General features: G+C 47.9%; 2 protein-coding genes across 2 annotated transcripts in view; both read right to left on the bottom strand.

The window, feature by feature from the left end:
• SPPL1 (SIGNAL PEPTIDE PEPTIDASE-LIKE 1) overlaps positions 1-15965 on the bottom strand; it is a 52991-nt gene that overhangs the window by 341 nt on the left and 36685 nt on the right. The gene's annotated exons all lie outside the window — the stretch shown is intronic.
• Positions 6-5934, bottom strand: LOC147456291 (uncharacterized). Its single transcript, XM_086514802.1, has one exon. The coding sequence runs from the start codon at positions 5031-5033 to the stop codon at positions 3813-3815; it is 1221 nt and encodes a 406-aa protein (XP_086370928.1). The 5' UTR covers positions 5034-5934; the 3' UTR covers positions 6-3812.

Raw genomic sequence — 15965 nt, 5'->3', positions numbered from 1 at the left:
TGTATAGCAGGGCATAGAGCATCCACATTCTTAGCAACTTCTGTTTTGTACTTATTTTCCTCTTTTTTTTGAGCCTAAATTCTTTGTTTTTTATATACAAGACCAAAATAGCCTGATGGCCTCTTAAAAAATAAGATATACTAATTTTGCCCAAGATAATTTTGGAATTATTCCCTCAAATCTATGACCACAGAAAGGTAAAATGCAAAGAACACTTAGAAAAGGAACTAGAACACAAGAAGAAAAGAAGAGAATGGAGCACTGGCATTCCTTCATGCCATATCATTTGCCTTCACAGGGACATGTCCATATCCTTTGCCTTCATAGGGCACATGTCCCTTAACTTTCTGGGTACCACAAACTCTTGGCCTTTCAGAACCTTCACGTTTTATACTTCCTATTACTTCACACACATTCAATTTCCATTGTTTAAACTGTTGAAAAGGTATTTCATTTTTCTAGAATCAGGGACACTATTTGTTTTTACATGCATGATAGTTACATACATCTACATAAACACATCCGGATGGATCTTCATATATACATATACATGTGTCTGTGTTCGAATGCACATACACCCACGAATATACTTTCATGTGCATGTGTTCTCTCTCCTGGTGCGGTGGAAGAAGAGGGATTTTTGGCTCGACTAGAGCAGGATCTATACCAGCTATTCCTGAGTCAGGACTCGAGTGAGACATAGTGACTCTTTCGTGAGCCCCAACCCCCTCCCCCCCCCGGGGGGCCATTACTTCTACAGAGGCCTAGGGCCAGTATGCATCATCTTTGTACACAATTCCTGGACAGCCGCCCCTTCCCGACCCCCCCAAACCGTGCCCACATACATGTGACGTTTTTCACCGTTGAGATGGTGAAGAAGGCCATTGATAGGATGAGGACAAGGAGAGCATATGATCATGATGGCCTAGTGGCTGAACACTTTATACATGCCACATCCTTGCTCGTAGAGCTTCTAGCAGTGATGTTCAACCCTACCATGTGTGAGGGCCTGCTTGATACTTGGAGCTTGTCTACTATTGTACCTATCTTCAAGTTGGGAGACCCTATAGAGCTTGGTGTCAAGTGCAGCGGAAGTGTTTATAGATTTAGCTCGAATCTAGTACTCCGCACAAACACAAGGGACACTTCACTTCACTTGAAAGAACTGAACTGAACTGAAAGGAAGAGAGAGACAAGAGAGAGAAAAGAGACGACAAAGGGGTTGTCGAATCCCAACCCTCAAGGCCCCCTTGCTCTGTTGCTAGAACAAGTACTTTCTTTATTCTTGCACAATGCTCATACAATGACTCGATGTAGAGATGCTGATGCTAATGGGTATTGATGTTGTGGAACTTGATGACGACGATGAGACGATGTCGTCGACAACGACGACGACGATGTCAAGGCTGAAATCTGGAAACGCTAGGTACTTCTGCTAGAGATCTGCAACTGCGGTGGTACTGTGGCGAGGATCTGCAACCGCCACTGCATGCAAAGCTGAAATGCAAAAACGCTAGCTGATTTGGCTGAATCTGCAAAGAGCTGGCTGCTTTGGGCTGAAACCAAAAATGCTAGGTTGATCTGGGTGTTGATGGTCGATGCGGCGAGGATCTACAACCAGGAAGGGTGCGGTAGGCGAGGTTCAAGGCTGATCTGGTTTTGTGGGCTGAACACGCTGGTTTTCTAATGCTAGAAACGCTGGGCTGATCCTGGAGAAAACGCTAGAGCTCTTGAGGCGCTGTCGATCGGGTGCTTGCCTCCTTGTGTCTCTGCATTCATCTCCTCTCTACTGGCGCCCCATGCTTCCTTTTATAGTTCCTTTAGCCATTTGCCCTACCTACATTCCAACAATGGTAAAGGAAAATCACTTATAAATAAATGACCTATAAGAGGTGGTTCACGCGGTAAAATGCCTGCATGATGAAGTGATGTCCTGTGCAAGAGAGGGTATGCAAGTTGACCAGCCTAGACATGCACGTCCTGCTACACGCTCACAAAGGTGCCAGGCTCAGTTCGTAGTGCAAGTGAAGTGCCCACGTTGTTAGACTTACGCCACTCTGCTCCTTTACAGGTCTAGGGCATGCATGTACGGCTAGTGTGCCTCCGGGCTGGACACCCTTTGCATATGCATTTAGACTGCACTGTCTGGCCATCCACTTCTGGGCCGCCTGCCCGCCTTGTCCGGGCGCCCTCATATTTCATTTGTTTCTTGTTGGGTCGTGGGGGAATTTTCTAGGCTTTGCCCTACCTCCCAAGAGGGTCATGGGGGGCTGATCGCCCCCTCTTCACCATATCTTGTGTTTGTGATCTATTGTCTCTCTCTCTCCTCACCTCTCTCACGCTCCACACACGCGCAATCTCACATGGTATCAGTCGCCAGCAACAGGTTCTCCTCCCAAGCTTCAACAGCCAACGTTTTCACTGTGCAGCCCTAGTGCTAGCATCTCTGTCGACTTTCATCGCGGGAAAGTTACCCAGTTGCCTAGCGTTTTTTGCAGCCATCAGCGTTTGTGGATCAAGCTGTGTTTTCTCGCCCCCTCCCTGCAAAAAAACGCACCGACTAGCATCAGATCAAACTTAGGGGTCCAATGAGAGTTTAGTTGCATTTATTAATTACCTAAAGCTCTCACAAAAGGGGAAAGGGGGACACATGTCAGAAGGCTATCACTTATGCTACTTGATTTCCATTGGTTGAGGCTGGGGAGATCCAATAGGATGTGAGCATGAGCAAATAGCAAGAGGGGTCGACCAAGAGAGAGAGGGGGCTGATTTTTCAAAGGCATTATTGACTTACACACTCACACAATCTATGTGTGAAGCAAGAAGACTCTCTCTCTCTCCTTCTCAAGCTTTAATGGAAAGCTTACCACCTACTCCAAGCTTGTGAGAAGGGAGGCCTACACCAACAACTCTTGGTTTTGTGATGCAAATCCAATTTGCCTTGCTGCTGCGTTTTCAGCAAAACGCTGAGCATTGGCATGAAAGGGAGTCTCCAGATCTTGCCTTCCACACCGGCTTGGCATCTGGTGCCTTGCTGGTCCCGTATCCTCTCCGTCTTCATCAGAGTTCAACCATTAACCCTTGTTGCTTTCTCTGTTTTCACTGTTCAGCCCATTTGGGGCAGTGACACTCATTCACCACCCTTCCCATACTCCTCTGCACCGCTTCGGACCCTGCCGGGAGCGTGCGAGCATGCTGAAAATTGCTGGACAACAGTGTTTTCATCACCTCGCACTTGCGTTTTTGGGTGGACAGCAGCCACTTGGTTTGTGTTTTTCACAGAGGATGTGTCAGAGTGAGCAACGGAAGGTGGAGAGAGAGAGAGAGAGAGAGAGATGGAAAAGGTTGGCAAGCCCCAATAACTCCAGATGGCAAAAAACTGTTTTGTACAAGATGGCAAGATGGATGGGAGAGTGCATCCCCCCCTCCTTTATACAGGAGAATAGGTAGGACAGACCAGAAGCCCCAACGACCATGCACAAAAAACCCATAAATGAGGAAAAAAATAGAAAAGGACCAGAATAGGTCCGGCCGGGCAAAGTGCTAACCAAAATGCCTCAAGATCCCTGTCTAGCAAGTGTACGGGTGGCCAACCCACAACCAAGGGCTAGTGCACGTGATGTGTGTGAAGCCTGTAGGCAGGGTGCGAAGCATCTGGAGATGAAGAATCTAACAGCCCCCCTCAACGACAGATGCGGAGTCGCTGAGGAAGAAGATGCAACACGCCTTGCAAATCTGGAGTGTGAAAAGAAGAAGCGCTAGCGTAACAAAAAACGACGAACCGTCCAACACCAACGTGATGATGACCGAAGCTAGATAAGGCTGATCAAGTCGCACAAGGAAGCTGATGGAGAGGCCAACAACAGAACAAGTCGCTGAAGAGGATATATATGAGGGAAAGATGGAAGACGAGCAAGGAGCTCATCGGTGGAGGTCAGCAGAAGAGAGAGAATGCCCCTGAAGCAGAGCACTCTGACACAAAAGGATAGAAGGCCAAGGTGGTAAACCGGTAAACTCCAAGCCAAAAAGTGATCTCGATCATAAAAGAGAAGTAGGTGGATGAAACTAGAGGGTGAAGCCATCGGCCTGTGAAGGGCTAGAGATGGCGGTGGCAAACGTCTGTCGAGAAGCCGCCCCATCCTCAGGATCTGAATCCTTCTTGCAGTCCCGCCGTCGTTTATAACATTTTGCTGCAAAATGACCTTTCTTTCCACAATAGGTACAAGTAATGTCAGGGCGAGGTGTACAACCAGGTCTAGACTGTCCAGGAGCACTCCCACCCTATTGGATGTAGAAACCAAGGCAGTAGAACCCGCAGAGGCATCTGAGGTGGCTCTGTCCTGAATGCGTGAAGCTATCTGTTGCACAGTGGGTAAGAGCTCCTCCCAAGTAATAGGAGTAGGGCGCGTGGAGGTAGTAAGTGACTGGAACAAGGAATCATAAGTGTTGGGAAGCTTGAGCAGCAACCGTGTTGCCATGCCCTCGGAAGATATCTGGTGTCCACAAGCTGCTAGCTCATCACGGAGCAGAAGCATGCGGGATATGAAGTCCTCGATAGTCGAAAATGACGAGACCTGGAAGTCCATCAAAGTCTTTTCCAGAGCGAGGATCCGGGGTGTCTTCGCCTCGTACATATTGCAAAGGAAACCCCATACCTCATGTGCAGTGGTGTGAGAGCATAAAGACGTCAACACGTTGTTTGCACAGTTGATGAGTAAGAAAGAGTAAACTCTGCGATGGTTCAGATTCCACTGATCCACCATAGCTTGTGTAACCACAGTACCTGATCCACCAAAAGCAGTACCATGAGAAGAAGTAGATGGGGAGCCAGCACGTGTAACTACAGAAGAAGTGGTAGTTGATGATGTCGATGTAGGAGCATCAGATGCAGGAGTAAGGCAGCGACACACGGCATTGGTAGGATCGGTAAGCCAGTCCCAAAGGTCAAACTGCATAAGCATCACCATGATCTTCATCTTCCAGACAACAAAGTTGGAGCCGTCAAGCTTTTCGCCGGGAGGAAAGATGGGCATGGCTGGGAGTGTTGCCCTAGATACAAACAAAAAAATCAGCAGAGAAGTCTCGTGTGTAAAGTCAGAAGCAAAGGTGAGGATAGGATCAGAAAACCACGCGGGATAGAATGCCAAAAGACCGCGAAGTAGGGGGTAAGTGACAAGAAAGGCAAGGGAAACCCGAAGGGATGCCGATGAAGCAAAGTCGAGGTGCTGTCCAAACCTGAAATTGCAGCAAAAGGGAGCTCGAAACACCGCGAGAACGTAGGGGTTCGAGCAAAAACGCCAAGTGATGAACACCGGATGCCGAGGTTGGTAGGTGAGGGCTGTAAATGCACCAAAACAGGCTGAAAGTTTGAAGGTAAGTGATCGGGAAATCGCTGGCAATAGTCACAATTGTTCAGCTTCCAAGCGAGAAGACCAAGGGGCAAGGAGCGGGGCTCCGGCTGTCCAAGATCCGCAAGCAAGAAAACCTTGAAGTAGAGGGTAAAAAATGTTGGTCGAATGGTGTCCTGGCTGCCACAAAAAACGCTAGTAATGCTGGCTGCTGTCCTGCCCAAAAAACACTAGGAGTTAGGGCTGAAAAACGCAGATCAGCAGGCTGCCTTCCTTCAAAAAGGCTAGATCCACAGACTGGCTGAAAAAAAAATGCAGATGCAAGGGAGTATCTCCTGCAAAAAACGCTAGGCCAAGGATCGGGGAAAAAAGCTGGAGCAAGGAGAGGGCAGGTGGTGGCAATGAGGCAGAGGGAGGGAGGGCGCTAGCAGAGGGTGCAGAAGTAGATGGCTGTCCACAAAACGCCAGGGCTGAAGCAGAAAACGCTGGTCCCAAAAAAAACGTTGATGGAGATGAAGCGCTTCTTCGCGATGAAAATCTCCGGAGAGTCCTCCCAGGTGTGGGCGATGGCTGATCTAAGCCTAGAGCTCTGATACCATGTCAGAGTGAGCAGTGGAAGGTGGAGAGAGAGAGAGAGAGAGAGAGAGAGAGAGAGAGAGAGAGAGAGAGAGAGAGAGAGAGAGAGACAATGGCAATGGACACACAAGAGACAAATGGAAAAGGCTGGCAAGCCCCAATAACTCCAAATGGCAAAAAACTGCTGTATACAAGATGGCAAGATGGATGGGAGAGTGCATCTGCACCCCTCCTATATATAGGAGAATAGGGAGTAGGTAGGGCAGACCAAAAGCCCCAACAACCATGCACAAAAAACCCATAAATGAGGAAAAAAATGGAAAAGAACCTGAATAGGTCCAGCCGGGCAAAGTGCTAAGCAAAACCCTAAATGTGCCTAAAGATCCCTGTCTAGCAGGTGTACGGGACCCGGGTGGCCAACCCACAACCAAGGGCCAGTGCACGTGATGTGTGTGAAGCCTGTAGGCAGGGTGCGAAGCATCTGGAGATGAAGAATCTAACACGATGAACTTACCTCCTGCCAGGACACCATCCGGTGGTGATCCGTGCGGTCTCTCAGTGACTACTGCAGTACACGGTAGTTTCTACATCGGCTTGATCATCTACGGGCGTACGATCCTTGGGAGATCCATTCATTCCAGACATCATTCGGCGGTTGTGCACTCCAGAGGGGGTGGTGACTTGTGGTTTGCTATGGACACACCTATGCACTCATCAAAGGAGTCCACACGAGATATGGCCATGCTCATGGCATATGGGATTCCGACATTCCCAGAGAAGACACCACCATCTTTGGTGGACAGACACTTACCACTTGACCTCGACACATCAGATCATTTGCTTACACAAGAGCATCTACATGGACTTAGGGAGAGGCTCTTAGATCTCTTCTTGGAAAGGTTCATTGCTTGGATCTATAGACTGGAGTGGGACTTCAGTCTTCAGTGCTTTGGACTCTCTTGGAGAGTTTACCTGCAAGATACACGAGATCAAGCATCCCGCAACTCAATCCGGAGTCACCGGGAGCTTGGCTTGGATGGCAAGCGATTGCTCTTCTACACCACGACACCACAGATCCTATCGGGTAGGACACTTGCAGGTCTATTGGCACTTTTTTTACGACAAGGAGTTGTTTTCACGCTCAGTTAGGGACCTTCACGCAGTATCTTCACCTTGTATCGGCGGAGTACAACAATTTGATACACTGCTTGTGACGGCACTTTACCATGGAGATCTCTCAGAGGTTTGAACACCCCAGATTGCTGCTACACTCGCAGATTTCACCGGAGTATTGTCCTTAAGTGGACATTGCAGCTTCATCATTTGCCTCACATCTTCAGCTTCATACGGTTTGTTCAACATTAGGTGCTAAGAGGGGGTGTTAGACTTACATGACTCTGCTACTTCACAGGTCTAGGGCATGCATGTACGACTAGTGTGCCTCCGAGCTGGCCACCCTTTGCATATGCATTTAGATTGCACTGTCCGGTTGGTCGCTCACCTTGTCCGGGCGCCCTCATATTTCATTAAGTCGTGGGGGAGTTTTCTAGGCTTTGCCCTACCTCCCCTTGTGCACCTATTTATGGGGCCAGGGGGGTACCCACTTCCATCATCTAGTCATTGTGTATTGGGTCTTTTGCTCGTGGTAGTCATGGGGGACTGATCGCCCCGTCTTCACCATATCTTACGTTTGTGGTCTACTGCCTCTCTCTCCTCTCCTCTCTCACGCTTCCGCACGCGCACTCTCACACACGTGACACTTGGGAATTATCGCACTCATGATTGGACACACATTGGCACGTTTGTACGCATCCATTCTTGAGCAAAAGCTTAGTACATGGGCAGAAAATGACAGGTAAGGTTCAGGAGAAGGTTTTCTACTCTTGACCACAACCTGACGCTCGGAGCCATTGTTGAGGAGGGCAAATCGAATGGGAGAAGGATCTATTGTAGCTTTGTGGACTTCCACAAAGCATTTGACACAGTACCCAGAGCTAGATTGATGCGCACACTACAGGAGATGGGAGTACCTACAGAGCTGATTTGGGGGATCATGGTGTTATACGGTCGGTGGTGGGGCATGTACGGACTTCAAAGGGGCTATCTACATCAATTCACTCCACTATGGAGTGAAGCAGGGCTGCCCGCTCTCTCCTACTCGGCTGATGATATTGTGTTGATCTCCGATTCTCTAGAGGGGACGCAACGCCACTTGGATGCTTTGCATAGGTTTGCCCATGAAAGTGGTTTGTCTGTCAACCTTGGTAAAACCAAGGTTATGACCACCCCACAGTGGATCAGGAGATTAGCATCCGCATACACAAACGGCCATGAGACAGTGGAGTATACAGATGCTTACACTTACCTTGGGGTGGTATTTAGCGGACCATCATTTTCATTGAGAAGAGCAGCAGAGACTAGACTGACCATAGCCTATACAACATTGGGTGGATTGGAGAGGATGTGTTCACAGGTTCACTCGGTCGAAGCTCTGGCTCTTTGACACTTTGGTGGCTTCCGCATTGCTCTATGGAGCTCATATATGGGGGCCTTCATTGGACCATCATGGGAGGTCGGGTCGCACTGATGGATGGGCGAGCATGGAGAAGCCTTTGGTCTCTATGATCTCGCGGCCTATTAGAGCCAAGGCTTCAATACCATGTGACATTATTTGAGCAGAACTAGCTGTCCCCCCCACTAGTGGTTGAGGCACTCACCAGATCAATCTCCTTTATACACCGCCTAAGGGACCTTCCCAGAGACAGATATGCCCGTCTAGCACTTGAGTCCTCTCAACAGTTAGCTATGCAAGGAGATACAACATGCTGGTATGGGGAGATGACATCATGGTTTCAGGCACATGGGTTCAGCATAGACAGATTGCCCCCCTTCCAATACTCACTGGATGCACCCTCCCTGACTCCTACACAGTCCGAGATCACCAAGCGCATCCTCCAAGACCTGACTCAACTAGACACCAGGAGGACTTGAATAAAGCCGGCCACAAGAGCTGGGCACGAAGATGGCTTTCTATAGCGAGCATCTTCTTCAACCTACGGAGGACAGCTTTGTGATGAGACCCAGATACATGGACACCCACTTGTCTCATGGGATACGATGTGCTATCGGCCAGATACGCACATCTTCACACCAGCTTCGGGTCGAGACTGGGAGATACACTGGAGTGCCAGCAGAGGCCAGGACATGCCCCTTATGCCACATGGAGCCTGAGATAAGAGTTGCACTACACATGCCATTGCCCAATCTACTATGAGATAAGAGGCCGCTTTCACTGCCTGTTCAGAGAGGGATTTGGACCACTCTCTAGAGTCACGGGGTATGAGGACCAGAGATGCCTGGATTTGTTTTTGCTCGAGCTACGCAGACACACAGAGAGCCTCATGAGAGGAGAGGCTAGACAGTCCCAAAGACGGATCACAGACTTCTTTAGAGCAAACAATGGACAACCAGAGGAGCTACTACCACAAGAAAGCCCACACTCTCCTCACACAAGAGGCACGCTAATCGACCGAGCGATCGAGCTAGGGAGATCCAGACGCACGCAACTGCGAAGGACTACACAACATCGACAGAGGCTACGTCAAAGGATTTGGATCACTTTGGCCCGACATGCACGATGCTCGGTCAGACTACTGACCATGGAGGAGATTGATGAGATCCGCCAGCAACCGATGATGGATCTCTTGTGATTTAGCCCTTTCTGAGGATACACCCACATTGTGTTGTCTTACGTGCACACTCACAGTATCAACAGCTTCAGGCTCTCCATGGGACCAGCGCTTCACCATCAGCATGAGGTTCTCCTCCCGAAGATCAAATCAGCCAGCATTTTGCAAAAGCCAAGCAAGTGATGGAACTTGGAGAGTTTTCATCGCGGAGGACCTTCTCTACCTGCGTTTTTTGTCTCCACACCTAGCGTTTTTGCTTCAGGCTGCCAGGGCTACCTTTTTGGGACTTTTCGCCGCCGGAAAACCCCTCTGCTCCATCTGCATCTTCAGCCAGATCTGTGTTTTTGGGATCTGCTGCGTTTTTGGACAGCAAGGTAGCGTTTGCTACACAGAGGGGGAGCGTTGGGCTTCCTACCCCCGATCATGCCTTTCAACACACTGGCTTGGCATCTGGTGCCTTGCCGGCCCATATCCTCTCCATTTCTGTTGGATTTCAGCCATTAACCCCTGCTGTTTTCTCTGTTTTCAGCCCACTTTCGGTTGCTACATCGATTCTCCACCCTCCCTATGCCCTCTACACCGCTCCAGAGCACGCTGAAAATTGCAGAACAGCAGCGTTTTCATCACCTCACAGTTGCGTTTTTGGGTGGACAGCAGCCACATGGTTTGTGTTTTTCACAGAGAATGAAGTTACCTCCTGCCAGGACACCATCCGATGGTGGTCCATGCAGTCTCTCAATGACTGTTGCGATACACGGTATCTTCAACATTGGCTTGATCATCTACGGGCGTACGATCCTTGAGAGATCCATTCATTCCAGCCATCATTCTACGGTTTCGCACTCCAAAGGGGGTGGTGACTTGTGGTTTGCTATGGACACACCTATGCACTCATCAGAGGAGTTCACACGAGATATGGCCATGCTCATGGCATATGGGATTCTGACATTCCCAGAGAAGACACCACCATCTTGGGTGGACAGAAACTTTCCACTTGACCTCGACATGTCAGATCACTTGCTTTCACAGGAGCATCTACATGGACTCGGGGAGAGAATCTTGGATCTCTTCCTGGACAAGTTCATTACTTGGATCTACAGATTGGAGTGGGACTTCAGTGCATTGGACTCTCTTGGAGAGTTTACCCGTGAGATGCAGGAGATCAAGAATCATTACAAGCATACATTCGGAGTCACCCAGAGCTTGGCTTGGATGGTAGTGCAGTTGCTCTTCTACACTCTTGATCATTTGGATTGCTACCTTCAGAGTTGCTTACACTCATCCTCGGTAACCCTACAGCAGACTGATCCCCCGACCTAGGCAGTAGGCCACTCCCAGCTCATTCACATTGAGAGCCACACCAAGATGCGGTTTGATGGCGTTGGCACAGATTCTGTTTTGGTTGACACCGAAGGATTGGAGGCATGAGATACATGCAAGACGACGCAGACATCTTGGTATGGTCACTTCACTTCTCAGCGCAGACTTCTCAGTCTGGATTCCCTACTTCATAAAGGATGATTACGGTGCAGACAGCTTGGTCTGATGTCACAAGGACGTGGCAACTGCTAACTTTAGTTGTTGGTTTCTTTCCAATGGGTTTTGTTTTATTTTTGAGACCCTCTTCTTGAAGTAGCAAACGGTCGGACATTGTATGGCCAATGTGAACGGTAGTTTCACCCGCAGATGGGTAGTGGTCGGCACTGGAAATCGTATGGTAAGAGGATGTCTAGGCTCAGAGCAAGATCATATAGGTCCCCTTGTCGCACTTAGCAAGTTGGTGGATACTAGGAAGTGAACTTAATAAAGGCCTAAAGTCAAGGTGTGACTACCAACAGAAAGTATCCTACAGTTGGGCCACATTGCACTTTTGGATGCGGTCCCGATGAGGATAGATGGTCAGATGACCAGTGGGAGCCCAACGGAAGCATCTCCTAAAATTTAGGGAACTGCTATTTTGGGCCGTGAAATGTGTTCGCGTCATTACCTCCGGTATGACAAGGGGAACATTTTATTACTCTGCTACAAAGTCAACTGATGCACCAGTTGAGAGATTTTTAAGTAGGAAGCCCAATGCAGGGAAATTGCATGTATGACTGCCAAGTGGCACTTTTTGGTCAATTTACCAAGTCTGGGAGAACAGAACCCGTAACTGACTTTTTGGGGCAGTTTTGGTATCAAATTGCACGAAATTGAGCCACAAATGGTCATACATAGCCAAAATTTGTCAAATGTGCGTAGATTGCATCTATTTGCACTTTCCCCAATGTAATCGCATCATAAAAACACTTGCAAAAACCTGCCTAAATCTGAAATTTGCTGAAAACACCTGTTTTGGGACCTGTTTTTCGGCAATTTCAGTGTTTTCGGGTAGCGGGGACTTAGCAAAGATGTTCCCACACCTTAATCCATCATTTGCAAAACCTGTTTTTTGCTGTTATAACCTGTAATTCGCTGATTTTGACCTAATTTCAGCCTGTTTTAGGTCAATTTGACTTGCCGGGAGCTCTCTAATGTCCGGGGACCAGTCCTTTGGCGATGAAATTGCAAAATCTCGCGTGAAAGTTGACCTCCATGGCTGAAAATCAGCATTTGCAGGTTTGGGAGCAAACCCTAATTGGGCTCTGATACCAGTTGATGAGCGTGGAGCAGTGTGTGTAAGTGATAGAGCACGCGAAGAAGTGCAGGGTGTGTACCTTGGAGAGGGGCGAGTGCAAGCAGAGAGGTGGGCGCTAGCAGAACGAAGAGGGAGAGAGAGAGGTAGCGCTAGATTTTGAAAGGGGAAGAATTAAGTGAGTAAAATGACTCACCTTCCCTTTATTATAAGTATAGGACCAATTTTAAAGTTAGTGGCCAAGTTCAATGTGAACTTGGCCAAAGGTTAATAACCTTTAAACTATACACAAAAGGGGGCCATTTGGGCCTTTAACCCAACATTCTTAAGTCCTCAGGTAAGCTAAATACGAAATCGAAAAATGAATACTACTACAAACCTACGAAGAGCAAAGATCCAAAGAGGAGGCCAGTAGGGTCGACATCAAAGCCAGTAAAGCAACCACCAGCAAGGGTGTAAGGATTCTAGTACTAGGTTTCTTTTTTATTAGTGACTACAAGCTGTAAATCTGCAAGAGAGACTTCATTGGCTTTATCTGACTCTTGGGTGAGAGTCTATAATTGGCTGGACCACTACCCAAGAGGTGCAGAACAGCTAAACAGTAATTTTCAGCTCCCTTGAGGGTGGTTGGGACCCGACATGCATTATTCTCTCTCTGCCTCTCTCTTCATTGTGTTCCGTTAGTTCTCTCTTGAAATAAAATAACCTTGTGTTTGTACGAAGTTCTAGATCTGAGCTAAATCCCTAAACCCTTCCGCTGCACCTGACATTGGTATTAGAGCTCTAGTCCCTAGACGTGCTTGGGCTCCGCGAACTCAAGGGAAGCATCAAGAACCAAGAACCCAAAGAGGTACACTTGCTTTAATTACTTGCACAAATGCTCATACAATGGCTAAATGCTGAGTTTTGAGTACTTCATGTTGATGCTTCCTGCAAAAGCACTAGGCTAATCTGTTGATACTGAAGGTGCTAGCGATGGAAACGTTGATATTGATCTTCTAATGCTCCCAATGGGGACCAAGGGGTTGCTTTTACAGGTTCTTTCGCAATTTGCCCAACCTACTTTTTATTAATGTCATGTTTAAGTCACTTATTACTAAATGACTTACGTGACTTTTCATATGCCTATATGCTTAAGTGACTTTTCTTATTCACGATTTGCCCTACCTACTTTTTATAACTTTCATGTCAAAGTCTCTTATTGATAAATGACTTGATGACTTTTCATATGCCTATATGCTTAAGTGACTATGTCACGATTCTGACTATGTTACATTATTACATCTAGTCCTAGTTGCAAATACGAGGAGTGACATGCCAAGGAGGACCCCTACACTTGGATGGTCACGACTCTTTGCTCTAGAGTCATGCCTCTTCGCCAAAAGCCACACTCCTTTGACGACTAGTCACACCCCTTCACCCAACGGTTGCAGCCCTTCGCCAAAAGGATGTGTCTTTACGTCTAAAGTCATGTCTCTTCACCATGAGACGTGTCTTTTCATTTGAGATTCTTCATCTTCTATACAAGCAGCCTATTGTACTGAATTTTGAAGCATTCAATCAATCAAACATCAATGTTCTCGTCTCTTGAGTCTCAATTTAATCTTAAGTATGAAGTTTTAGTCTGAATTCTAGGATTAGTACCACTAATCCTCACATTGGTATCAGAGCAAAAAAAAAATTCCAGGACCCAAAGGTTGTGGGCCTCTCACCCTCGCCGCTACACTCTAACCCTCTCCCAAAATTGTATGGAAGCAAAAGAAAGGTGGTACACACACACACACTTACGAGCATAAGGTAACTTGAAATTTTTGTATTCCAATATTATAAATAAAATAGGAAACACAAGTGCATGTGTACGTGTCACATGCACATCTAACCCTATGTGCATGTGAACAAGTTGTTCCTACTTCTACGGTTTAGGTAGCCTAGGAAGTGTTTTGGCAACCTTGTGAGCCTGTATGCGGGCCGTGCATGTCCAGGCACTTGGAGTAGCTGCATACCCTCTGATTGCACAACCCATAGCATTAGCATCATGACCCAGTACCAAGCATGAGCACTTTCCATCGCATGTGACCCAGTTTCGGATCGCGTGTGGGAACCACCTCTTATAAGCCATTTTGTGACATTATTATTTGCATTTCTAAATCGTGGGGCTCTCTCTGAGACTGCTCAACCCAGTTGGAAATAGCTTTATAAGCAGACCCATGGCGCCAGTTGAAGTCAGAAGAAGCACAGGGACACAAGGAGGTTTGGTCGTCTGCTGCACCTCAAGCATCCTAGCGTTTTCTCCAGAGAAGACCAGCGTTTTCAGCAAGAACAGCCCTTACCCTAGCGAGAACCCACAGCACCTGTTGTAGATCCTCGCCGTCACGACCCCAGCACCCAAATCAGCCCAATGTTTTCAGTTTTCGGCACAAACGCCAGCGTTTTGCAGATTCAGCCCAGATCAGACAGCACTTTTGCAGTCCTCAGCCTTGCAGGCCTTGGCGGTAGCAGATCAGCCCTTGCCTCGCAGCAGTAGCAGCTCCACAGCCTCGGATCTTAGCATTTTCAGATTTCATCCATTCTGAGCGTCATCGTGGGCATCGTCGTCGTCGTCGTCGACATCGTCATCGTCGTCATCAAGTACCACAGCATCTAGAAGCATTGTACCAAACTTTGTGCAATTTAAAGCAAATACCTCTCCAGCAATAGAGAGGGGGGCCCTTCGAGGGGGGTTTGGGACCCCATCTATTGTTCTCTCTCTCTCTCTCTCTCTCTCTCTCTCTCTCTCTCTCTCTCTCTCTCTCTCTCTCTCTTTGCTCTTGTTTTAATCATTGCACACTCTCGTTAAGTCAAGGAAGGCTCTCCCTTCCCGACAGTAAAAGGAACCTTGAGCACCCACCGATCACTCATCTCAAGCCATAACCATCATTCACTTTTACTACACATTATATTGGTATCAGAGCTCTTTGGTAGTGTTTGGTATAATCACTCAAGGAAAGAAGCACAAGAACCACAAGAATTTGTTTTTGCTTGTTGTGGTCGCACGTAACCCAAGACGACTTGGGTGAGTCGATCCCTAATCTATGTTTTTTAAGAGTGGCAGGTAACCCAAGAAAGAAGGACTTGTCCAACCTCCCCTTGTTCCTCTTTTCCACTCATTAAGAGCGGACCTTGCACTAAGCGGCAGGCCAATCGACGTGAGGTGGGAAAAAGCAACCCTGGTGTGAGCACAAGGCCGCCAAGGGGTGCACCCGCAAGAAGGAGTTGAGTTTTGGTATGAGAAAAGCCTCCTTAAACACACGTTGCAAGCCAAGAACCCCGAGTACTCAAGAACCCCAAGACCCCCGAGTGCTCAAGAAACCCAAGAACCTCAAGAACCCCGAGTACCCAAGAACTCAATAAATGGTCATCACCCAAAGTGGAATGGATACTTTGCAGGAAGGTGATGAGAGTGGTGTTGGAGGAGAGAAAGTTTCTACACCAGGAGGATTGTTCCCCAATCCTCCCCCATCCTTATCTACGCCACGGATTGCACCAAACCCTATGGAGGCTTTGGTCAAGACGATGATGGAGATGATGCTACAGCAAGAGATTCAACGTGCCGCCATGGATCGAGATCGCGAATAAAGAAGGACAGCTATGGAGCTCGAGCGCGAGCAAGCACGCGAGGCTCAAAACATAGCGGCCTAAGAAAAGCGCGCCGCTATGGAAATAGAGCGAGAGGCGCAGAAAGACAAACACATGCAAGAG

This window comes from Adiantum capillus-veneris, chromosome 6 (assembly GCF_014529385.1).
Source record: "Adiantum capillus-veneris isolate H3 chromosome 6, ASM1452938v2, whole genome shotgun sequence".
Taxonomy (NCBI): Eukaryota; Viridiplantae; Streptophyta; class Polypodiopsida; order Polypodiales; family Pteridaceae; genus Adiantum; species Adiantum capillus-veneris.
Note: the sequence above shows the minus strand (reverse complement) of the source record. Positions and strands in the feature narration are given on the sequence as shown.